Below are 25,816 nucleotides of genomic sequence, written 5' to 3'. Positions count from 1 at the left end.
GGCAAACAGGAGCCTTCACTACCAGAAAAAAGGCTGTATGTGCACCTTGGAGTCCCAGAACTTAACATTTATTCCTAACTACTGGCACTTTATTGAAATATGCTGTAATATCTGCCAGCCCCATTTCCTATACCCCTTAATCGCAATACATCCTGGGGGTGGTGGTGTCTAACCCATTCAGATATCTGCGATATGTTTATCTTGTGATGTTCCTTTCATGTTGGGATTTTTCTTTTAATTTTTAAGAAAACGTTAAAGCTCTTCTTGAAGAATGTTGAAAGCATATACAAGATGCCACTTTTTTTTTAATGTATTGCATTAACTAGTGCTAGTTTGGATCCTTTATTTATTCATGTGTTCCAATAATGATGGGAAGCATCCTTTTTAAGGTGCTGGGAAAAGTAGATTGTGGAATTAAAAATGCTCTTAAACTTTCTTACATTCCTGCAAGCCAAGTATATGGTCATTCTTGTGTGATTTGATTGGGAGTTTTACACAGCATCAGCACTGAGGATGGCTGGCGGAAGAATATTCAACAAAATCAATTTCCGGTCTGTCGCAGCAAAGACAACTAAGAATTTTGTGGCACCTTAAAACACAAAACAAATTTATTATGGCATAAGCTATTGTGTACTAAAGTCAACCTCATCAGATGCATGAAGTGGTATCCTAAGCTGCAGGTATATATTTAAGCGTAATAAAGAAAGAATGCATGTAGTGTGCTGTAAAAAAAAACCCACAAAAAACTTTTATGTTGATTTAGGCCACAGGAGATAGAATTGAACCTCTTAGATGAATTGTAACTCTGCAGTATGTCTCATTCTGGTCTAATCTTTTAAGTGCCTTTGATCAAGAATGTTTGCTTTAAGTTCAGCAACACAAATCCTAGGAGGCAGAAATGTTTCCTCAGTAGTTCTTGAATATTGCTGTTTCTGATATTAGATTTGTGTCCATATATTATTTGCATAGAGACCGGACTGTTTATTCTATGTAGGATGTAGAAGAGTGTTTCTGGCAGGTGACATTGGAAGATGAGCAGGTGAAAGAACCCCTGATGTTTTGGATGGCTTGATTGGGTCTTGTAATAGTGTTGCCAGAGTAGATATGGGGAGGGAACTGGATTTATTGCAGAGTTTGGTTCCTGTGCCAGTATTTCACTTTGTTGTATTGCTACTTAGCTTGAGAAATGCCTGATATAAATCCTTAAAAGTTTTGAGTCTGTCCAAGTCTGAACAGATGAGGTTACACTTCAGGATATGAATACAGGCAATGGGTTAGATCCAGACTTAGTGATACTTAAAATAGATGCACTGAAATAAATGGAACTTGTTAGTCAAGTTCCGTCAATTTCAATGCATTTACCCTAAGTATGACAAATGGATTTTGTGGTATGTTCTGGGTGGAAACTGGAAGTCATGTAAGCATGTGTAACAGTCAGTAGGTTTCTATATATAGTGCTTAACGACCATTATGCAGTTGCACAGTGGTACCCAGAAAGTGAGATTGTTGTGTGGACTGGTCTTAGGTCAGGTTGATGGTGGGGTTCACTTTCTGGACGTGCAACTCCTGAGCAACTGTATAATTGACATATAAGCACCAGTTTCCACCCAGAACAGGCTAGCGTTTTATCATCAAACTACAAGTGTTTATTAGCTAACATAAACATCCTGGCATTGCATATTCATCAACATTTGTTTTGTGAATGGCTACTGTTAACAACCTAATTGCCACTGTCTATTCTTCCTACATTTCATTTCCCTCTGAGAATTTGCCATAATAAACTTGTTAATTTTAAGGTGCTCCAAAACTCTTGCTGTTGCTTTTCCAAAGAAATAAAACTCTTTACATCTGATAGCTAAACACTTTAAAAATTTAATTGTCAAACAAATTAACAGTATATAAATATTTGTAAAAATCTAACCAGTGGTAATTTAAAATATGGTTTTAGACCAATCTATTATGTGTCTTCAGAAGCTGGAAGCGGTATTTCAGTGGCAGGAACACTGCAACGTAGTGCCTCGTTCAGCTTTCTGTATCTTTCCCCATCAATAGAGTTTGTAGCAAAGCTGCAGCCCCCCTTTGTATCTACGCACTAGTCAGCATTCAACGTGAGGCAAACACCTTGGAGAACCCAATGAGAAATATGCCTTGTGGTATAAAGGTCAGCTTCAAACACCAAGCCAACACCCATCGCATTCCTGCGCATGGATGTTGTGTACACTGGGGTCCGGAAGGTGTTCTAAGGGTAATCAAACAATAAAGGCAAAATGTTAATACATGCCTACAAGCAGCCGCCGCCACAGTCTCTAAAACGGGGGGGGGGAAAATGAACTACATAGATCACAAAAATGGAGCTCGCTGACCACTAGGTAAATTTGAAAGGTTGATTGTTTCCTCTGCACAGCAGAATCTAGTGCAGCCTTCCTCAACCTGGGGCACTCCAGATGTGTTGGACTACAACTCCCAGAATGCCCCAGCTGGCTGGGGCATTCTGGGAGATGCAGTCCAACACATCTGGAGCGCCCCAGGTTGAGGAAGGCTGATCTAGTGGAATACGAGCTCATGAAATTCTAAAATAATACAGCAAATAATGAATTGCAGATGGAACCTGAGAAAAACGATTGACACATGTCTCAATGTACTCCCAGAATCATGTCTGAAATAGCCACGACTGTATGGAAACAGATGACCTTGGTTGTGTGGGAGGGAGGATTCCTCGAATCAGTTTGCCCCAAGTGGTTTGCAGTTTAAATAAAGATTTTAAAACCTGCTCTTGGCAGCTTGTACCTGTAACTTGAGTCGATGAGCCTCGATGGGGATTATCTTCAGAATGGGTAAATCAACAACCAGTACTTTGGGCTTACTCTTGATGAGGCAGCTGTTGTCCAAATCCCAGTCTGCTCCTTCCAGGTACAAGCCAGAAACAAAGCATCCTGATGAAGAGAAGAAGGATAATAATATCCCATGTCTGAGAGAATCCACTTGAAAAAAAAATCTTTGATTCTGAATATTCGTGGAGGCTTGGGTGTGTGCTGTAGTAAAAAATGACAACATGGGGGCACACTACCACTCTTGCAGAGAGAGAGAGAGATGTCACGGTTTGTTCCTCAGAACTGATAACCACAAAAGGCAACAAATGATCCTGACTTTGCAAACTCAGATTTCAACATACCAAGATTCCTTTTCAAAGGGAACTTCACAGGTTTTCCAAGCACAGCAACCCTTGGGAAGTCCTACCTTGTCCAGGACGCTCTGTGACCTCCTCTGCAGTCCTGTATTTGGTCACTTGGGTATACAAAGTAGAGCGGTCCAAAGGCCAGCCGTTCTTCCTGCAGGTGGCCTGAACGAGTGCAGTGAGGTAGGACTCGGGGATATGTAGTCCTGACAACCACATGACACTGGGTTCACCCTCCTCGATCTGAAAACACAAAAGCAAAATTGGCAGCGCTTACCTGCACCTAGCTTGGGTTGGATTGGGGTCTTTGTGTTATTATTATTATTATTATTATTATTTAATTAATTTATATAGCACCATCAATGTACATGGTGCTGTACAGAGTAAAACAGTAAATAGTAAGACCCTGCCGCATAGGCTACATTCTAATAAAACCATAATAAAACAATAAGGAGGGGAAGAGAATGCAAACAGGCACAGGGTAGGGTAAACAGGCACTGGGTAGGGTAAAACTAACAGTATAAAGTCAGAACAAAATCAAGTTTTAAAAGCTTTAGGAAAAAGAAAAGTTTTTAGCTGAGCTTTAAAAGCTGCGGTTGAACTTGTGGATCTCAGATGTTCTGGAAGAGCGTTCCAGGCGTAAGGGGCAGCAGAAGAAAATGGACGGAGCCGAGCAAGGGAAGTAGAGGCCCTTGGGCAGGCGAGAAACATGGCATCAGAGGAGCGAAGAGCACGAGCAGGGCAATAGTGTGAGAGGAGAGAGGAGAGATAGGAAGGAGCTAGACCGTGAAAAGCTTTGAAGGTCAACAGGAGAAGTTTATATTGGATTCTGAAGTGAATTGGAAGCCAATGAAGAGATTTCAGAAGTGGAGTGACATGGCCAGAGCGGCGAGCCAAGAAGATGATCTTTGCGGCAGAGTGGTGGACAGAAACCAACGGACTGATGTAAGAAGAAGTGTTCCATAGCTCCACAGTTCCACAGACATGAAGATCCCCAAAGGAAGAAAATACAGGAAGCGCCTTATAGCAGGTCAAGCTCTTTGTCCATCCAGTCCTGTATAGTCTATTCTGAGTGGCAGCACGTTTCCAGGGTCCCAGGCAGATGTTTTCCCCACTAGCTGGGACTTCCTTCATGCAAAACACATGCTCTGTCCCTGAGCTATGTTCCTTTTCCACTTAAAGGAAATTTTAAGGGCACCTTGCACTCACCCATGATGTGTACTGGAGAAACCTATTCCTAAAATAAATCATCCAGTTGCCCAGTGTTTTCAGCGTGTCAGGAGCCAGCTTTCTCCAGATGTTTGGAATGTGCCCATTAAAGAGCGCGCGGGCCACCTCATCCAGTTCGTTGCTCATTCCAACCTCCCCTGCCAAGGCCTGGTGAGAGAATCACAAGAAAATGCTTGCTACACTTCTCTGTTCAATGAGCTCAGAAAGGAAAGGCTGGCGGAAAGGTGATTTAGTTTTCCAAACAGGTTTGCTTACTCTTTGCAGTTCAGCTAGTGACTTGGTCATACGAATCATGAGTTTGTTAAAGCGTTCCAGTTCCTGAAGTAACACTACTGTTGTTGGTGAAATTTCAATTCCCAAGACTTTTCTTATCTGATCAATATCAAAGATCTGAGGCATCTTGTTTTCTATGTCCTTAGCAACCTGGCCAATGTATTCATCTCGACTTATCCCAGTACCAGATTCACCTAAAATGAATTAAATTTACAGAAATTAGAACAGTCTATAGTGGGCATCTCCAGTTTGTGTGAAGACAAAATCCAATATAGTTCAGTTAGAAATAGCTGATTATTGAGCTTTATTAATAAAAGAGGCTCTAGTTTAGTTCTCTTTGTTGCCAAAACAGTTTACTGACATAGCTCCTTGATTTTCATAGAATCATAGAATAGCAGAGTTGGAAGGGGCCTACAAGGCCATCGAGTCCAACCCCCTGCTCAATGCAGGAATCCACCCTAAAGCATCCCTGACAGATGGTAGTCCAGCTGCCTCTTGAATGTCTCTAGTGTGGGAGAGCCCACCACCTCCCTAGGTAACTGATTCCATTGTCGTACTGCTCTAACAGTCAGGAAGTTTTTCCTGATGTCCAGCTGGAATCTGGCTTCCTTTAAAGGCACATTCATAAGACCACGTAATCATTAATTCACTTCAACCATCTGGAGATGTTCACAAAATCAATTAATGCAGATGAACACTGTGTTTTTAATTATTTATGTGTTCATATAATCAGGCATGTTAAAATGAGAGTGTCCTCTGTTCTTAAAAGAAATGTTCTTGGAAGTGGTCTTACAATCTTACATCAATCTATGGCTACAACTGCATTTACAAACTGATGCAGGTTTTAAACATACGAACTATCATTTTGGGGAAGTGTTCTACTTTTAAAAAAACACCCATTGTCTCATGAAACTACACTTCCCAGAATTCCGGGGGTGTGGAGCCATGATAGAGAAACAAGTTTAAAATTAGTTGAAGTTTGCAGTGCACCTTTCTCTTATTTTGGATTAACCCAGAAAGTTCTCAACTGGATTAGAAACACAGCTCTACATTCTAAATGCACTTTGTCTTCCAAAGAGACCGCAGGCAAGGAAATTGGAAGTGGGGCTAGAGGACACGGTACTCCTTCAGGATCACAGATTCCTGCCTTTCTGGGTGATGGGAAGCAATGATGCAATGTTTTGGACGCCTCCATCACACCCACCCGAGAATTGGTGTGTCTTTTCGGAAGAGAGGAAATGCAGCTGCTGTTCATGCACTAATAAATACATGAAAAACTCCTGCTAATGTGGGTCGGTGACTTTGCAAACGGCTTCATAAACATGGATTTGCAGGTGTTCAAAAAAGAACAGCAATTTAAGGAACTTCGGATCTTCAGAGCGTCCGGCAGAAAGAGGTCTTTCACATAACCTACTGTCTTAATCCTTTTAGCTATAGGTTTAGCTATGACTTCCTAAGGTAGGTACCTCCTCATAGCTTTCTGAGACTTTCAACAGAATGGAAGTCTAGCCCTCAATGAAAGACTTGGTCCAAAGTGGCTAAGAGCCATACCTGTTTGAGGCTGGAGATCTAAAAGGTGTGACCACATGTCCCGAGCTGCCTGTGTGTAGTATCCAATTTCAGCATTAGGATGAAGGCCAAACACCTCTGGCGTGTTAGCAAGCGGAAGGGACTCTATCTCTTCTGTAAAATGAAGAGGGGGGAGGAGGGAAGGAATAAAGACCTGGAAGCCAAGTTCACTTCTGTAAAGAGAATCTTTTCATTATCTAAAACAAATGAGTAATTTTTGCTTCCCAAGGAGCTTCAACACACTGTAGGGAACTCTGAGTAATTCCTTCCTTATTTTAGGTAGCCAGTAAGCAATGATGGAAGAAATAGGAGCAGAGCCTAAAGAAGGAAGAAACGTAGGGCTAGAGGAGAAAGTTAACATTTTTTCTGGTGCAAAATTAAAGGCTATTTATTTATTTATTTATTTCATTTTTATACTACCCAATAGCCGAAGCTCTCTGGGCGGTTCACAAAAATTAAAACCATCATAAAACTACCAACAGGTTAAAAACACAAATGCAAATTGTGTTTTACATTTCCCTGGCACGAACATTTCCCAGCTTCATTTGTTTATTTATTTATGACATTTATATAGCACTTCTCATTTGAAACAAATCCAGAAGCAGTTTAGAAAAGAATAAAAACAAAACAAAAAAGAATACACACACGCTACTGTCATGAGGCTTCTACAAAGACAGCTCATGCCTGGGAGAAAGCCAAAGGAAACATATGTTTTCAACAGGCCTGACATATTTCAGAAGGGAGGTCCTTCCACAGGGTGGGTGCCACTGCAGAGAAGGCCCATCTCCATGTCGTCACTAAACAGGAATCTGTGGGCCATGTCACGGACAACAGAGCCTCCCCAAAGCTTGTAATGGGGTCAGGGGGGTTGGTATAGAGCAGGGGGGTGGTGGTCAGAACTTTAGGCCCAAGAGCCAAATCAGGCCGTCTGGGGTTCTCCAGAACACCCCACCCCCTTTCCCTAAACACCTAGTTTCTTGGCTTTTGTGCGGTATTTCCCCCATTCCAAAAAGTGCAAGAGCCTCTCCGAAGCCTTAGTTACTGGCAGGAAGAGCTTTAAAGCTACAAGTTGGTGGCATCTGGGGCTTTGGCCCTGCCTATGACTGGAATGCAGCCCCAAGACCTTCTACAAAATTTGGATCTCAGGCTGAAAGAGGTCCTGCCCCCCTGGCACAGAGAGAAAGGTTTATTTTCCTTAGGAAGATTCCTGCAGGGAGGTTCGGTGCAAGCCGCAGGGAAGGGAACGGCAGCTGCACATATGCAGAGTAGGGCTCTATCGCAGCTCCCACCCATTTCAATGGGCTTTCTTGCACTGCAGGATTGTTCCTCGTGAAAATCAATATCAGGACAGGACAGGCTCCAGACGTCTACCAGAGAGACAGAAAAAGGCTCTTGGAGACGAGGCAGTCAAAGGAAATTTGAAAGCCACGAGACAGAAAGGCTCTGCTTACCAACAAACGCGTCCTTTGAATTCCCTTCGGGGATCCTATAGTCAACCTCGTCGTCGTGGAAAAAATGAAAGGGCTGGAAAGTGTCGAATATGAAGTCCCCCAGATACTCGTCCATGTAGATGCTGAGGATGCGCCGGTCAAAGCTGTCGATGGCCCGTCCACCGTACATCACCTAGAAATGGGCGAGGCGAATCTTTAGGGACGGGGCGGCATTGCTCCCTGCGTTCCTAGGCACGTGGAACAGACACTGTCCTGGCACGCTCACTTTCAGTGGCTGAGGATTAATAGCAGGGCACACGCTTTGCATGTAGAAAGCCCTGGGTTCAAATCCTGGCATCGGCAGTTAAAAGGCTAGTAGGGATGGGTAAACCAGGGCTTCCGAACCTCTTTCAGGCCAAGAGGTTCTGCAGGCCTGAAGCAGACAATGACGGGCGTCACGAGCACCAGAGTCTGACCGCTAGCAGTATGAGGCACTTCCAGATTTCCCTCTGGCAAACCGCTTTGGCCCTCCAGAGCTCCTGCATGCTTGCTCACCTCTCCAATGAGATACTTGAGGCTGCCCCAGGGAATCCTGTCGTCCTTTTGCTCAAATGCTTTTGTCAAGTACGTATTGAGGATCTCCATGCAGACCTAAAGCAGTTGTTAAATATCAGTGGGATGAAGAGGTTAGGGATTAGTCACTCTGGCACTGGCTTGGTTTAGTCTTCGCAGAACCCCACTCCCAAAGTCAGCAGCGCCTTCTTCCTTGAAACAAGACGGAAAATCCAAATGTCTGTTAGCAGTCATTCCATGGGACCGCATCAGCCGAAGAGGTGAGACAGCCCAGCCCAGTCTGTGGGGACTGTCAGCTGCCTCCTCTTCTCCCAGAACTGCATCCCTCAGTGGCCAATCGACCTGGTCACGGAACATTTATGCAGCTATGAAGAATTAGTGTTGGCTAGCGCCATCTGAGGTAACTTTAGTCAGATACTTGGGTTGAATGGGGGCCTACTCTCAAGTAAGTGTGTATAGGATTGCAGCCCAACTGCTTATTTTTCTGTTCCCTCCCTATCCACCCCCCCTTTTAAAAAAATAAAATAAAAATTGTGCCTAGTAGATTGTGATCCTGCAGGTAGAGGTTGTGTTGTTTTCTTAATCATTGTAGAGCATCTAAACTTTAAGTCTATAACAACAACAATACAAACAACAACTGGATCTCAGAACAGGTGGATTTAGTTAGGAATCTGACAGAAGTTCCTTAGTAGGCATGGATGAATCTTAGTGTTCTGGTTTCTACAGTTTCTGAGTTTTTTGAAGCATGTATTTGTTCCATCCTGTTTAACAACAGGTCCGCATGCATTCCCCCACACATACCAATGTGTGCATTTGTATGCACACATTAGGAGAAATGTGAACAAAATTCTATACTTTAAGAGAAATGTATGCAGTAGAAGAAACATACGTTTTTGTAGGCATTTCTCCTACATATGTATTTTTGTGTGCAATTTCCCCTAAAGTATGCATTTTGCAGGCACTTTTTGATTGGAGAACTACATTGCAAAATTGGGAGAAGTGCAAAAAATTAAGGCTATGTGCTTTCCAGTTTGTATTTCAGTTCAGGAAGCGTGAATTAGGTTTGTTCAAATTAAAATGCGAACCAAACAAGATTTCCCCCCTATCCCTACTTAGGAGCTGCCTTGAGCATTTGAGATATAAATCTAAATAAATACATTTTTTAATGGAAGCTGTAACCTTTGATTTATAAGCCAGACTTTTAAAAAACTGAGACCTAAAATGTCATTGAAAAAGCCAAGCTGGGAGCCGGGGAGTTTGGAGACACTCTTTTATCACAGAAGATGCTGACTGCATACTCTTGGAGGACTGGAGTGAGCTCCTTACCTGGAAATCGGATTCATTGAAATCATAAGGCACATTCCAGCCAATCTTCCCAAACTTCCTTCTCTCCTGAACCACAGCATGGAAAAATGCTAAGACGTAGACCAAGGCCTTGAAAGCAGGGTGCGGACACTGGTCAAGAGACTCATGAGAGATTTTGAAGTAGGTGGCTCGCATGTTCAGCTTCAGCCCATTGGGCGGCTCTGTGACGACCTAGCAGCAGAGAAAATGACAGCGACCTGTGACTGGGTTTGCCGGAGGAACCGACTTTCAAGTGCTCCTCTTTCTCAGAGGTTACGTTTACCATGCAGAATGTGCGTTGAGACACTATTCTCTGCTCCTTCCCAAAAGTTTACAACTTCTATAAAAAAGCATTGTTTTTCATGGGGGATGAGGGTTGTTTCAAAATTAATTCATGTATCTCTGACCAATATTTGTTTTTGTTTCTTTAATGCTGAATTCTTGATCTCCACCAGCTGTACGATTACATCCCCTACCTAAACTTCAGCCACAGGTTTAAGCAGAGCCAGACCATTTATCCATCTATCTCAATATTGTCTCCTTTGGCTCTCCAAGGCAGCGGTAAGCCACTCAGTGCCCTCCAGATGTTATGGTCTACACAGCAAGTCCCACAAGTCCCAGCCACCGTAACATCTGGAGGGCACCAGGTTGCCTACTCCTGCTTCAAGGTCTCACAACTTTCCAGAGCCTGATATTCAATACCTTTTCATCTGGAGATGGCACAGACTCCACCAGGAAAGTTCGGCGTACAAAGCAGTGGTGGAGGCCGGTGGCTCCGAGGTCAGTGGGGTGGTGAGGCCACTCTGGGTTTCAGTCCTAACTCTAAAGTTGCTATCCAAGGGGCACCAATGGAGGCTGGTGGCTCTGAGGTTGGTGGGGCGGTGAATCCACTCTGGGTATCAGTCCAAACCAGTCAGAACTCTAAAGGTGCGATGGATAGCTCCTTTAGAGTTCTGACTGAAACCCGGAGCGGATTCACCGCCCCACTGACATCAGAGCCATCAGCCTCCGCCGCAAAGCGCACGCTCTGCCACTTGGGCTTACGACCCTTCTGCAACCAACGTTCTTTGCGGAAGCCCCCACTGACACCGGGCTTTCGGAGACCCGGAGGAAATTCTGACCTAGGGAATATTACCGAAGGGTCACCCGGCTGCTTCAACATCTGCCTGCAGATACGATTGGGTTGACACGAGGGATTTACAGGAGGAGAAACAAAGTTGCCGTTGAAAGATCGTTAGCGGAGCTTCTCTGGCTCACGCTTTAAAAATCATCAGCTCACTTGCGATAAATGCCTCAGACTTCAGAAACAGCTGGATGCTGTCATCCTGTCAGATGGTCTGTCCCACGGACATAGAGGCTCAGCTCAGCAAAGACCTTGGCTGGACGTTTTCAAATACAGGAAATAACAGGGGAGGCTCCCAACACATTTCACGCTGTTCGCCCCCTGCCACCCCACCCACCCCAGGCCCAAGGCCGCCCCCACAGAAGACCAAATAAAAGATCTGTGTGCGAACATAAGGGGGCAGAGTTTTCTCAGCCCCTGACTCAGTACCTGACTGTGGGGTACACGAGGACGAGACCAGTTCAGGCCAGGCCCTCCTCAAAATCCAGGAAGCTCACCAAGCCCTCTTCTTGATGTCACGCCACGGGATTCGTACCTTTAGAGATTTCTGGAGTATCCCAATCGGAAAGCCCTTCGTAGGGTCTGTGGTCAGCCACAAGCGAAAATCCGGGTGTGGCTTAGTGATCCTCTCTAGTGCCTTCTCCAGATCAATCAGCCACTTCACCAGGAGGTGGCAGTTCTGTAACATGAGCCACTGCCCACGGGCCACGGCGTTCTCTAGCAGCTGCAGCGCAACCTGGACAAAGGCAAAGAGACACAGGGAGCCCAGGAGTCAGGCTGCTGGTCCAGTCTAGAAGGAATCCTTGGCCAAAGGAATACGGAATACATTCCCATACAGAGCTCCTTCCTTAGCTGGCTTCTCTCAGCCAAGCCATCTTTTAAAAAATAAAAATATAATAGAAGACTCCCTTCCCACCTTCATTAGAGGGAGAGAAATGCTGAGTAAGAGGCAAAATGGAGAAGAACTCTGAAGGAAAACACATTGCCTCTGAGCAGGCAGGATGGGACCGGAAGGGGCCTCCTTCCCAGGGAATGGACAAGCCTGGCCTGACCCACAGAAGCCCTGCCTCTAGAGTACAGGTGGGGCTGCTGTTTTGGTGTGAAGGGCTGCATTCCCTTGGGAGACAGGGGGAGAGGAGGAGGAAGCAACCCACTTCTCCTTTCCTTGCCAGCACAGAAATCTTGCCTATATACCGAGGAGAGTAACCCCATTAACCTGAGCTTACCTTCTCCTGCCCCTGCCCCATGGCCAGAAATTTCAGTCGATTCCCTCCAAAGCCCGTCCGATCAGCCAGTTTCATCAGGTCACTGGCGGGGTCGGAGCCAGGACTCAGAATGAAAACTATGGGTGAGTTCGGGGTGCTTTGCTCAAAGATGGCTTCAAAGCTGATCACTGGAGGCTGGACATATCTGGGGAGGAGGGGAAAGGGAACATTATTAAGTGGTTTATGGGGTGGGGAGCCAAATTTGGTTGTCATTGTCATGTATAGCCCTACTGCTCCTGTATTGGGAGCAGGTGATGCAGGTAATCAATCAGAAACAGATTCAGACTCAGAAGACGCCGAGCCAGACACCAGGCAGTTAGAGCCAGTGGGGAGGAGGTTCACACAGGAGAGGCTTCAGCTGGTAATCTGCCCCCTCCAGAGTCTATCTCTTCAAGGCCAAATTCTATGCTTTCAGTGGACAGGGAGTCAACTTCCGGGGGTGAGCATTCAGAAACCTTACTTGATGCTAAGAATTGCCGAAAACTAAAATGTTCAGCAAGGTTAGCGGCAAAGAGACAGTCGGACAGATTGCATGAGCAATCGTCCACGCATCAACCACCTTGAAGTTATGGACGTTTGAAAAGCCTTTTTTCTTTGAACAGACAATTGTCTTGCTTAGTTTGCCTAGTTTGTGTTACAGAAGTGTTTATTGCTTACAATAAAGCTTTGTAAATTGCCTAGCACTTTGCCTCATTCGTCTCCCAGAGAAAGCTGGAGCAGCTATAGTACACGACAGTCATGACTATCTATTACTACTACTACTACTACTACTACTACTACTACTACTAATAATAATAATAATAATAATAATAATTTATTTCTTATCCGCCTCTCCACTTGGATCGAGGCAGGGAACAACAGTGAATATAAAACACATTAAAAACTGATTAAAAACACAGCATACACGATTAAAACATCCTAAAAACATCCTAAAATGTTCTACAGAAAGACTTCCTAGACTTTCTACAGAAAACACGGACATTATTTTTTTTTGTTTAAGAAAGAGAAGATTGTCACCTACTTCACACCCATCGTGAGAGTAACATAGTCAGTCACTGCACGATAGACCCGGTCGACCCGGAAGCAACGTAAAAGTAGCAGCTTTTGGAAGTAGGTGAGGCTCTGCCGGTAGTGCATGGGAAAGGGGCTTTGTTCCAGGGCATCAAGATCGTACCACTGTGGAGAAAATCGGGAGGTCAAGTCAGTGTGGAATGGACATCTGATGATGCTTCTAAAGGAGCAGACCGCTAGGGATTTTGCAAAGTCTTCCATGGCCTCCGCTCCCCCTCCAAAAAAGGCCCGGTTGGGCACATCTACACTTGGCCTAAAGGTGACTCCGGAAGAGCCAGCCACTCCCTGCTCTGATTTGGAACACTCATGGTTGAACTTTCAGGATAGGGACTCTCACTCACCTCTTTCCAGTCACTTGGGTTATCCTCCGTATCATCTGGAAGAGAACCAAACTGTTCTGGAAACAGTTCAGCGACGCGGATGATGTCCTCCCAGCCTTGATCAGAAAGCCAGAAACATGGCTTTTTTCGGGCACTCTTCTCCAAAGAAAGATTGCCTGGAGACAGGACAGGAAACGTGAGCACCGCAATCCATGCATAAGGAGACAGATACATTTTCGAAATACACTCCGAACAGCAAACAGCTTTCATTCATTTCCTGGGGAATGGAATTGTTCCATCTTCCTGTACCTCAAAAGAACCTCAGATAGCTTGATACAACGATTTTAGTGGATCAAATCAGATAAACTTACTCAAAGTGGCTTTTAAATGATAGGAGTCCTACAAAGTACTACAAAAAGCTCAGGAAGCAGCAACTTTGTCTTTTGCTTCACCTGTGCGATAAAAACCTATTTTTACAAAGCGTGGTGTGCATTAAGATCTATTTTTTATGAAGTGTGGCGTCCCATTCTGAAGGATAATGAGGACTAGAAAGCCAAACGAATAAATAAATAAAAACATTGATGGAAGTCTTGAGTAACTCTAGGGCACAGCTTAGCTGTTCTATCTGGGAAGATCTGGTTTGAGTCCCGGAAAGTATTCAAGCTACCTTTTAAAAAGAAATCCAGTTCATCCTGAGGGACTCTGTGATCAGCCTGTTCAATCTTGATTGTCATGTTAAAGGAGAAGAGTAACTTGTGCTTCTCAAACAAGCCTGTGAATGAAACCACAAGAGCCTTCATTGTGAGATGCAATTCCCCACCCCGCCCCGAACCCAGATGTAGAAAAGACTTGAGCCAATCGTCATTCAGATCCCAAAATGGAATACTGCACAGAAGGGTTCGGCATAGAGCTGCAAATCCTAGGACCTAAGTATCTGGCAGGGGGAGCCCTGAGGCTCCCTGGAGGCTTATCAGGAGCCCCTCAACCAGCAAAGCAGCAATGGTGGTGGAGTTCTTCACATCACTCCTGCCACTGCGTAGCCCCAAAGAGGAGAGTTGGGCCAAGTTTTATAGCACATTCTCAGCTGATGCAGGGTGATGAAGCCTGACAGGAACTGCGTCTGCAACCTCAAACATGCCCCAGAATCCTTTTCAGCGCACAGAGAAACACATGGCAGACGGTGGGCAGTTTCTCAGCAGACAAACTGATGTGGAAAAGCGTTCCCTGGAGATGGGAAGTTTGAAAACTGTAGCTCTGGCCCAATGAACCCGCATGTACAATTCCTGTAGCAGTAGCTTCATGAGCCTCTTCAGGACCCTCGTAGCTGACTGTTCAGATTGAGTGTCAGTAAGATGAGTCCTGCTTGGCAGAACGTGTATACTTGTGCCTGTGCAGGGGGCCCTTGCCTGACAACACAGCACTTACTTTCTAAACTGGTCCTCAAGCCCATGACTTGGTGTTCCTTCCCGGTGCTCAGCCTTCTCCCTCCAGCCCTTCACTCCTCTGGACTAAACCACTTATTATCCAGCATCTCCATTTTTGGTCCCCGTAGGCCTGGTTCTTTGTGGCATTCCTACCTGTCCCAGATCCAACCCCAACGTTCATGAGGACTAGGAAACCGCTTGATGACCATGGAAACTTTCCTGTTCACCAAGGCAGTATCATCTACACCACACACCTCTGAGACTAGGCCATATTATTCAAATGACAATATATGCCCAGGGAGCTTTGGCTATTGGGCGGTATAAAAATGCAATCAATAAAGAAAGAAAGAAAGAAAGAAAGAAAGAAAGAAAGAAAGAAAGAAGGACCAAGGAAGGTGCACCACCCTAAAGGAACCTGCAGGGAAACGGGGGTGGGGGTGGGTCTTCCACAAAACGTGGCTGTGAAAAGATGCAGTTTTGTTTTATGCCCTGCACTGAAGATGCTTCCATCACTGTTTCTGCCTGTAGTTTTTCAGTCGCACCAACCTGTGCAGCCGTAATTGTATACGTTGAACGTTAACGTGTCCATGATGCTTCGCAACCTTTTTGCAAGAATGGTGTCCGGCATTGACTTCCGAAGGGAGAGCCCAAAGACGTCCAAGAAGGCGGCCAAGGAGTATTGGTACATGGTGTTGACCAGGGCCATCTCGGACAGCACGAAGAACAAAATGGCGCCCCTCTTGGCAGCGGGGCGGTAGCCGTCGCGCAGCTTGTCAATGTCAACGGCAGTCTTTTCAGCCAGCTTGAGTTTCTCTGATACCTGGTTGCAGAAGAGAAGCAATCATTTTCATTCAGTCTGAAGGCTGCTGCCTTCGAGGTCTTTCAACATAAAATTACGTATTAGGAGGAAATGTAATAAACGTTGGGAGCGGGTATTCTGAAGTACGGCGTAAAATGCAGTTGTTTTTCATCCTAATGCCCCCAGATATTCAGCCCAGATACTTGGAGGGTGAAAGATCCGCATTGTGCTTCACACACAGTGCTGAAATCATGTTTTCCTGCATGGACGTTTATTTTCAAATAAGGAGGGTGGGGGGAAACGAAACAAGAAAAGCTGCCCTAAATCCACTCAAAAATAATATGCAGCTCTGGATTGATTATGTGGCCTTGAACAAGCAGCTGCCTTATGAAGGCGCTGCCAATGGGTCCATCTAGAATAGGGGTGGGGAATCTTAGGGTCTGGGGTCCCAATCCTGCCCTCTGGGGTTCCCCCAGATGGCCGTTCCCCCTTCTCCTGGCCCCACCCCCTTTCACTTCAAACACTGATTATTTGGTCGTTTCCTGGCTTCCCCCACCCCATTCTAAAAGGCTGGAATGCCTCCCCTAAAGCTCAGTTACTGGTAAGAGCTTTCAGATCAAATATGCTGGTATTTTATTTATGTATTATTTATTTATTTATTTATTTATTTATTGCATTTTTATACCACCCAATAGCCAAAGCTCCCTGGGCGGTTCACAAAAATTAAAACCATTCAAAGTATAAAACAAGCAGTATAAAAAAAACCCATGATATAAAATACAATATAAAAGCACAACCAGGATAAAATCAGCAGCGGTGCAGAAACAGAAATTTAAAATACAAATTTAAAACAGCCAAGTTAAGATTGAATTCGTAGACTGTTAAAAGGCTGAGAGAATAAAAAGGTCTTCAGCTGGCGTCTGAAAGAATATAGGGTAGGTGCCAGGCGAACCTCCTTAGGGAGCTCATTCCACAGCCGGGGTGCCACAGAAGAGAAGGCCCTGCTCCTCCTGGTAGCCACCTGCCTCACTTCCTTTGGGGCTTATTGTGTTTCTGTCCCACCCTTCGGCATTTGGCCCTTCACCCACTACTGGATTGTGCCTGCGAGAGCTTCTCCAACATTGAATGTGGGCCCCGGGCTGAAAGAGGTTCCCCATCCCTGATCTAATCAGGATTGTCTGTTCTGCCGAGCCGTGGCTCTCTGAGCTCTGACATTATGCCTTTCCCAGCTCAGCTACTGGAGATCATTTAACTGGGCGTGCCAGGGATTGAATCTGGGACCCTCCATAGGCAGTGCCCGTCCTCTGCCCCCGTGCTATGGGGTACGGCAGAAGGAAAGGCAATTTGAAATGGAGACTGTTTCTCAAGGCACAAATGGAAGAGCTGTTCCTTTAAGGAATTGATGTGTACAGTTTTTCCATAAAAAAAAAAATCAACTCAGTCCTTAACTGAAGGAGTCAATAAGACTGAAATGGATCCCAGAGGAATGAAGGCAGCTAGTTGGCAGAAAATTTGCAGAATTGTGTGTACTGCTCATACCTCCGTAGCTTTGGACTTGGTTTCCTCCAGAGTATGCACCAAGTCTACGTTGTCCAACATATTCCCGGTGGAAGTTGCCAATTCGCGGAGCAGAGAGTCTTCTAGGTCTTTCAGCAAATTTTTGTTTTCGCTTGTTTCCTGGATGAGATGTTCTCTTTGTTCTTCCAGTTCACGTCTTTCAAATCCCACAATGACACTGAGCAGCTGGTCCTCCAAACCTTTCAGAGTAACTGGGTGGTGGTAGTGGTGAGTTTAACAAGGACAAGGTTATTTTTCTAACATTACCTTCACTCTGAGATGGTCGTTAAATCTTTCTTAGTAAGGATTATGATGCCTTAAGTACCATTAAATCAGTCCTACAACGTCTTGTAGGATTTTTACTGCCTTGGTTGGTTCAGAGACCGAGATGAACCAACCAAGGGTCAACTTTTCATCAACTTCCATGCAGCTCCAAGAATCACAACAAGCATTGTGAATTGAACCAAACATGTTTAGCCCAGCGGTAAAAGTTAATGGGCAAGGTTTAATATCTACTGTACAATGTCATAGTTAAGAATGGAGGCTATTCCAGGACATGGTATGAAGGTGCATGATGCAGTAACCTTACTGAAGCTAAGCAGGTCTGGATCCGGACACTGCCAGGATGGGAGATTAACAGGGTCCCCAGGTGTATCACACAGATTTCCATGGAAGGAAGATAGGATATAAATGTTCTATCCTGCCTTTCCAGAAATGTTCTACAAGGTGGTAGCCAAACAAAATTCAAACCACATAGCTCAAAAGAGCCTGTTGAAGTCTCTTCAACTGTTTCAGGTAGAATGGCTGGCTACTAAATGGTCTGGAAACTACACCCTCCGGGCTACCCTAGAAAATGGAAGAACTCAAGGATATGAGTTAATTAATTCTGGATGGCTTGCAACACTGCTCTCTGTTGATTCAGTTATCATCGGCTCTTGGATTTTGAGTGTGGAGAACTGAATCCATTTAGTTTAGGTGAATAACCTAAACTAGGTGAACGAAGTAGGCTCTATGTTCATCAGACTCTGTTGCAAGGACGATTTGCAGAGGGAGAGGAAGCGGTAGCCGTTCCACTGTGTCCATGACCTTCTGAACTTTGCAACTAAGAATCGAGTGCCTAAATTTCCTTTTTTTCCTCCTCCATCCCAATTCCCCTTTCCTTTTATGTCATGTCTTTTTTTAAGATTGTAAGCCTGTGGGCAGGGACTGTCTTAAGAAATATATTTTGTAACCCGCCTTGAGAGCCGTTTTTGGCTAAAAGGCGGGATAAAAGTGCTAAAACAAATAAATATTTGCCACTTGAGCACCTGGGATCTAGTTTGGCAGAGTGTACAGGCCTTTGCTGAGGAATACAACTAAATACAACTCATTCATCACAGGAGGGGGGGAAAAGTTGTGCTGTTCACCAGCCAGCTGAATTTGCTCACCTGTGTAGTTGATGACCATGGCTTTGCCAAACACTGATGGTGAATATTTAGGATTGGCCAGTTTAGTGTTCAGGTATAGCTTGAAACTGGTATCATAATCGACCTCCTTGTCCCCAAGAATGACGAACGTTCGGCCCTGAGCAGTCTTGACGTTCTTTTCCAAGACATTGTCAATCACAGGATCTATATATTCATCAACATCATGGAATAAGAAAGGGGTCCCGTATTTTATGGCCATTTCGAGTTGCTTAAGGAAATCAGGATCATTGAAGGAAGCCATCTAAGAGAGAACAAGACATGGATATGTAGACATTGCTAAATGCTGTTCTTCACCAACCAAGTCTTGCTTCATTCAATACAATCAAAGTAAGTGTTTTAATTTAAACAATATGCACAGCTGCCTTCAAACTGAAAGCAACTACAACGGCACCCTCTTCCTTTCCTTTCACCATTTGGCAGAGAAATGAAAGGTAAGCCATCCACCTAAAGTAATATATGGCTTCCAGTCTGTTTCTGGGCACAATTCAAAGTGCTGGTTATTATTATTATTATTATTATTTATTTATTTATTTATTTATATAGCACCATCAATGTACATGGTGCTGTACAGAGTAAAACAGTAAATAGCAAGGCCCTGCCGCATAGGCTTACAATCTAATAACCTATAAAGTTAAAGCCCTATATGGTTCGGGTCCAGGTTATCTGAGAGACCGTATTCTCCCTTATGAGCCTGCCCGTGCTTTGAGATCTTCCTGAGAAGCCCTTCTTTCAGTCCCACCTTCTTCACAGGCACGCTTGGTGGGAACATGGGAGAGGGCCTTCTCGGTGGCTGCTCCGGTGCTCTGGAACTCTCTAGGCTGGCTCCCTCCTTGATGGGCTTTCGGAAGCAGGCTAAAACTTTTTTGTTCCAGCAGGCCTTTGGAGAATAGTCTGGCCCTCCATCTATGTTAATGTCTTATAATTTTGTTGTGTATTTTAATTGTTTATGGTTTTGTTTCCCCTCCCTCCATGTATATTTTAAACTGTAAGGCCGCCTTGAGGCCCAGCATTGGGCAAAAGGTGGGATACAAATAATAATAATAATAATAATAATAATAATAATAATAATAATAATAATAATACATAGGTCACCTTTGCCATCCTCTGATCCCCCAATGCATGGTAACTACTTGAGAAACATGGAGCAGGCCCTTGATAGCCCTTCAACCTGCCCTGGAAATATACTTGAGCAGCACGTGAAGCACCACACAGAACCACCTATTCCTAAGCAACCTCTAGCACTACTGTGAAGTCTTTTCTTGGCCTTAAACAGCAGGTCCCTTCTCCCCAATCCCAAGTATAGTTCACTGGCCAATTTCCTGTATTGTGGTCAGGTTTAAATGGTGTAATAATACATATTGTTTTTAAAAAATGGGAGAGTTCCCCTCACCCTCAGGTTATTTTTTTCTTCTTTCCTCTTAATCCAATTTAAGGCTTGTTGCTGTGGGTCAATACACAACGGGAAGCGGCTGGCCCGTGTGGTAAGGATGCCGTTTTGAATGGAGAGCTCGTCTGGAGGCAATCCTTGAGACCCCCACCTGCAATGAAAGCAATTAAAAGGGGGGGGAGAGATTTCTGAATGGCAAAAGAGAACCTCTCTTTGAGAGGCTTTTGAGTCCGAAGGCAGACCGTTGACTGACAGAATAACTATGTGCAAATGTCTGTATGGGTGAATGAGTGTGTTCGTTTGTTAGCACTGTGCATATGGGGTGGAAGGGACTGTGAAATTGAGCTGGAAACAAGGCTAATGAGTGCCAAAAGAGATGCTGAACAAAAAGGTGATGAAATATGCCACAGACTGGGGCAGCCCACCAATGGGGCCTTGTTTCTGAAGCCAAAGAGAAGCAGAGTGGGCGAGGCCACCTGGACATTAAGGAAAATGACATCAGAGGGAACAGTCCCGACCTACCTGCTAATCTCAACGTCATCGGTCAGGAGATTTTCTAATCGGAAAGGTGTGCTGAGAGGAATCTCTCGGGTCTGGATATCCAACTGCCATACATCCTTCAGCATTTCGTCACGGAACTCCCAGGTGAAGGCACCCTCGTAGCTCAGGAAGGCAGCACACAGCAGGCAGTCTCCCAACAGCTTCACTTGCCGTCTCTTTAATTCCTCCAAGTCATTCATCCACCTGGTCAAAAATGAGTGAAAATTCAGCTTTGCTAGCAAATCAGTTATAAGCAATTCAAGGGTGCCATCATCATCATCATCATCATCATCCAATTCAGACAAGGATCAGGGTCTCGCCATGCTTAACTAGCTAACCAAGGAGGAGAGAGCAAAAAACAAGCAGCCTTGCTTGAAAGCAGAAACGATAACTTATCAGGGATGAAAGAAAAAGCGCCATCCACATTTAAAAAGCAGACTGGGGTTGGGTGTGTGTGTTTGTCTCAAGAACCTAAACGGCTTTTTAAAAGTCGCTTTCTTGATAGCAGTTCTATTAAACTTAGGGAGTGGGGAGGTGTTAAATAAGAATTTGTGGAATCATCATGAGGAACTGCTGATAGGCAAATATTCTGAGGATGTGGCCTGTAGTCCACAAAAGCTTATGCCATAATAAACTCTAGTCTTTAAGGTCCCACAAGACTCTTTGTTGTTTTAAGTCAAAGGGGTGTGGGAGACCTTCTAATAATTTCCACTCACGAGGGAAATTTGAAAAGGCATTGTGGGAGGGGGGAAGAATGGCAGCCACTCTTGCCTTCCGACTCGTGGGGCGAAGCGGCAGCTGCCGGGCCACTGACAGGAGTTTGGGTGTCAGGGAAACTACATTTGAAGAAGGCAAACAAAAGACAGAAGACACTTGTCCTAGGAAGCCCCAGCCCGCCAAAAATGTCTAGATTGCAAAGGCGCCCCCCCCCCCAATTATCGCCGTTAAAGTTACACAGAGAACGTCAGTGCAAGTTTGGGCTCTCTTGCCTTATATTTTCCGATCCCAGGCCCGAAATGAGTTTGTCAGCAGCTATAAGCCGCCGTTCCATAATCTCCGCTTCTTCCTGGAGCTGCTGTTTTTCCCTTATCGCCGCCTCGTACTTATCTCCCAGAGCTTTCAGCTCGTTCTGGATCTTCTCCAGCTCAGCCTGGATCTTCTCCAGCTCGCGCTTACTCAAGAAGAAATTCCGCTCCAGTCTGGCCACCTGCGTGGAGGAAAGACACCTCCTAAGGCAGCATCTCCACCTATGTTACTGGTCCCTCTGAAAAATTCTTGAACTGCCTTCAGTTAAAGGATTGCCATCTTAGATGTCTCCTTGGCATCAAAGAGGGAAAGTGTTAGAACCTGTCCCCGTCCCAGTTCTGATTCAACTCCCCTGCAGCTGTTTTTAAAGAAGACGTCGATGGAATTCCCACCATGGACAGCCATGTCCCATCTAGTTTGAACCCTATTCTATCCACCTCCACCTCCATTTTTCTCTTCATACCTTTTCTCTCTTCGGCTTGACCTCCTTCGCCACATCACAGTAGCTCATAACAGCATCGACAAATTTCAGCATCCCCAGGCCGGCTCTGCTGACAACTTCCATTTCTTCAAAAGTGGTGTTTAAGTTCTTTAGTAGCCCTTCAAATTAAAATGTCAAGAGTTAATGTTACATTTGTTAAAAAATTGCTTCAAAGGAAAAAGTCAAAGCAACTACAGGCTGCAATCTTATGCGCATTTACCTGAGTGTAAACCCCAATAAACTCAGTGGGATTTACTTCCGAGTAGATGTGGATAGGATTAACTGTAGATGATTAACTGATGAGAGCAAATGTTTTGTTGGAGGATCTGCAAGTTAACACAATCCTTGCAGTGTGCTGCTTGCCTATGCCCATTTACCTAGGGGTTAAGCTGCAATAAACTAAATGGGACATAGTTCCAAGTCGACATGTAGAGAATTGCCCAGCTCTGGCATGAGTGAAGGCAGGGAACGAACTGGAGGAGAAAAGCCAGGACGGATGGACTAGGTCAAAAATCTTGCCCTGGTTGGTGGTGGTGGTGGGGACATAACTCATAGTGGATGCATTCCTGCACCAAAATACTTTGCAGTACAACAGGGAACACTATATTGTTGCTGGGAAAATTCATTTCCCTGCAGCTACTACAGGGACTGCAGCTAAACTCAGAGGTCCAGCTCCAGCTGAGAGCCCCCTCCCTCCTGCTACCAACTGTCTCTGCAGAGGCCACCAGTGAGGGAGGAAGCAGCAGCCAGGCACCTCTCCACTGTGCCTGGGTCCAGCTCCAGCTGAGAGCCCCCTCCCTCCTGCTACCAACTGTCTCTGCAGAGGCCACCAGTGAGGGAGGAAGCAGCAGCCAGGCACCTCTCCACCGTGCCTGGGTCCAGCTCCAGCTCAGAGCCCCCTCCTCCTTCTGTCACCTATAACTGCTGAACTTTGCAACTAAGATTGTAGTGCCTGAATTTGCTTTCCTTGCCCCCCTCCGCCTCCTCCTCCCTCCCAATCCCCTTTCCTTTTGTGTCATGTCTTTTAGATTGTAAGCCTGTGGGCAGGGACTGTCAAGAAATACTTTTGTAAGACGCCGTGAGAGCCTTTTTTGGCTGAATGGCGGCATAAAAATCCTTAAATAAATAAATAAGTCTTGAGAGGGGTGGCAGATGACATCAGCGTCCCTGCTAGTAAAGAAGTGCTGGCACTGCGTCCCCGAGAGCCCTGGCTCCACTAAACCCCTGCCACCCCTGCATTAAAGCTATACAAATAAAACAAAACCAAGTCAGCTGTAGTAGGAGTGGGCACATGATGTGGTCTTCAGCTGCCTCCCTCTCTGTCATACTGGCACCCGCAGAGCAGGTGATGTTAGACGGTCCTGTGACAGGAGAGGGGACAAGCTACCTAGAACAGGAGCAGGCACCTGAGGTTGTTTTTGCCTGCCTGCCTGCTTCTTTCTCCTGTTCCCAGTACCAGGGCTGTTGTTACTGTACACATAGGTTGCGTGAAGGTGGAGATGGGCCAGCTGGACCAGGGAAGAGACAGAGACAGAGACAGAGAGAAAGAGAGAAATTGAGAGAGAGGCGAAGTAAAAGCAGGCGTCTGCTCCTGCTGGACAGCCCCTACTCCACCACAGGATAATCTACCACCAGCTGCTCTGCGTAGTAAGTAGAAACTTCAGGGGCTCCAGGCTTTTGGAAACAAGAGGTGTCATGTACTAGTGGGTGCATATTCCCTAGATCTCTGAACCCCTGGGGTTGGAGGAGAATGCTGCGACATTTGCAGGATCAGTCCATGAGTTTCAGTTCCAAAGGCAGGATTCATCCTGCTGCTGAGCCATTTACCTCGGACTGATTTCACTTGGGTCTGAGTAATCGAATCAAAATCGATTTCCATGAGGGAGCGCAGGAAGTTGGCCTCTGACATCATCCCTTTGGCTGTCTTCCAGTTGAGTTCTTTGTAGCCTCGCATGATGAGAATGCACTCGCAAACAGTCTGCACTTGCTTAGGGGGCTTAGCGAAGGATCTGGAATGAAAAAAATAAATACAGATCAGGGGCAAAGAAGACTCAAAGGGCTTGTTCTTACAAGGTTTCATTCGTGCAACAATTAACTACACCAAAAGTAAGAACGTCAGAGTTAAAATTATTTCCTCTGTGTTTTGCTGAAGCTTTATATATATATATATATATCAAACTGCACTTCCATTCCTCCCATGGATCATATTGCAGGATGCCAGTTTTCATGATCTGCTGAGTGATGTCATCAGCTTGTTTATAGATTTTCTCAATCCTTGAAAGCCTCTGATTCCCTTAATAATATAACTACACTGGGCTAGGCTGGGAACGGCCAAGGAGAAGATCGCTCTGAGAACCAGAATGATTCCTTTGGGCATTTCTGTGTGAAATCGTCTTGCTGACAACACGGTGACTGCCCCAACTTAAGTACCTGATCTCTGTGACGTCAGACTTATCAAGCTTCTGCAGTTCCAGTTTTGCCGCCTCCAAAATGGGCATTGCCTCTGCCAGGGCCGTCTCAGCATCCCTCTTCTCCACTGCGATAACTTTGTTCTGCTCTTCTATTTCCATGGCTTTTTCCACGGCCAGTTTTTTCTTCTCCTCAGCTAAGAAATGGAACAGGAGCAACTTTAAAAATTACTTCCCGGAACGGGCATTGGCTTTACTGTTTTGCCTAGTGGTAAAATGACATATTTACAATGGTAGTTCGGCCAGCTGTATGACGTGTTTCTCATTACACTCCTGCTTTCGATGGGAGGCAAATGACGAGGCTTGCTAAGTACTCCACAAAGCTTTTATTAAGCAACAAACGTCTCTAATACCTGAAGAGAGTCTAACCTCTTGGAAACGTTCCCCAAGGGAAAACTATGCAAACTAAGCAAGACAATTGTCCACTCAAGAAGAATAGGAAGCCACTTCCCAAACGCCTGTAATTTCAGAGAGCCTGGTGCGGAGGCAGGTTCTGGCGTAATCGAACTGACTTTCTCACACCTTCCTTCCATGCCGTGCGTTTGAGCTTCCGGCAGACTCTAGCATCAGCTAGCTTGTCGGGACGCTCACCTCAGGAAAAAACCTCACTTCCCACTGAGTGTGTAGGATTTGGCCTTGAGGATATAAGCTCTGGAGAGGGCTGACTTCCAGCAGGGGAATCGCCTGTGAGAGCTTCCTCCCCCACTGGTACAGGCTGGCTGGTGTCTGGCACTGCGTCTTCTAGTTCTGAATCTGATTATGATTGATTACCTGAAACACCTTCTCCCAAAACAGGGGCAGTAAGGTTAGACATGACACTATACATGATGGTTGGCCCAGTGGGGTGGGGACGGAGGGCTGCCTCTCTCCAGCCTCAGGTCACCACACAAATACACAAGAGATATGCAAATCTGGGGTGGATTAATAAACCATGTGCAAGAAGGTAAGGGAGGGGGGAAAGCAAAATGCCTGCATCTGTGTGTGCATGAGAGAAAACATTGATTCTCTTAAGTTCCAGTATAAGTAGAGCTACTGATGTTAGGTTACAGTGTTAGGATACTGTTGTTTTTATACTGTTGTTTTTATGTTTCTGATGGTTTTTAAATTTTGTATACTTTTTAAAAAAATGTTTACTGTTTTTAACTTTTGTGAACCGCCCAGAGAGCTTCGGCTGTGGGGCGGTATATAAATGTAATAAAATAAATAAATACTGTTAATTGCAATATTTTCTCCCCAAATGTATTAGAGGGGGTTCTTCCTCACCCCACCCCACCCCACCCCATTTATTCACTGCA

The 25,816-nt window shown here is 45.2% G+C and overlaps 1 protein-coding gene across 1 annotated transcript in view; it reads right to left on the bottom strand.

Moving 5' to 3' along the window:
• Nucleotides 1–1,904: 1,904 nt before the first annotated feature.
• DNAH10 (dynein axonemal heavy chain 10) overlaps nt 1,905–25,816 on the bottom strand; it is an 80,224-nt gene continuing 56,312 nt past the window's right edge. Inside the window, exons 57-79 of the mRNA XM_063144324.1 lie at nt 24,484–24,658; nt 23,881–24,062; nt 22,036–22,172; nt 21,536–21,753; nt 20,529–20,750; nt 20,010–20,157; nt 18,581–18,860; nt 17,136–17,365; nt 15,344–15,617; nt 14,041–14,145; nt 13,395–13,549; nt 13,004–13,158; nt 11,944–12,127; nt 11,253–11,453; nt 9,577–9,786; nt 8,233–8,328; nt 7,699–7,870; nt 6,230–6,361; nt 4,661–4,872; nt 4,385–4,552; nt 3,238–3,418; nt 2,788–2,933; nt 1,905–2,239 (exon numbers count right to left, since the gene is read on the bottom strand). Of these exons, the coding sequence (XP_063000394.1) occupies nt 2,093–2,239; nt 2,788–2,933; nt 3,238–3,418; nt 4,385–4,552; nt 4,661–4,872; nt 6,230–6,361; nt 7,699–7,870; nt 8,233–8,328; nt 9,577–9,786; nt 11,253–11,453; nt 11,944–12,127; nt 13,004–13,158; nt 13,395–13,549; nt 14,041–14,145; nt 15,344–15,617; nt 17,136–17,365; nt 18,581–18,860; nt 20,010–20,157; nt 20,529–20,750; nt 21,536–21,753; nt 22,036–22,172; nt 23,881–24,062; nt 24,484–24,658 (4,130 nt within the window). The 3' untranslated portion in view covers nt 1,905–2,092. The remainder of the gene's footprint in view (nt 2,240–2,787; nt 2,934–3,237; nt 3,419–4,384; nt 4,553–4,660; nt 4,873–6,229; nt 6,362–7,698; nt 7,871–8,232; nt 8,329–9,576; nt 9,787–11,252; nt 11,454–11,943; nt 12,128–13,003; nt 13,159–13,394; nt 13,550–14,040; nt 14,146–15,343; nt 15,618–17,135; nt 17,366–18,580; nt 18,861–20,009; nt 20,158–20,528; nt 20,751–21,535; nt 21,754–22,035; nt 22,173–23,880; nt 24,063–24,483; nt 24,659–25,816) is intronic.

This window comes from Elgaria multicarinata, chromosome 18 (genome assembly GCF_023053635.1).
Source record: "Elgaria multicarinata webbii isolate HBS135686 ecotype San Diego chromosome 18, rElgMul1.1.pri, whole genome shotgun sequence".
Taxonomy (NCBI): domain Eukaryota; kingdom Metazoa; phylum Chordata; class Lepidosauria; order Squamata; family Anguidae; genus Elgaria; species Elgaria multicarinata.
Note: the sequence above shows the minus strand (reverse complement) of the source record. Positions and strands in the feature narration are given on the sequence as shown.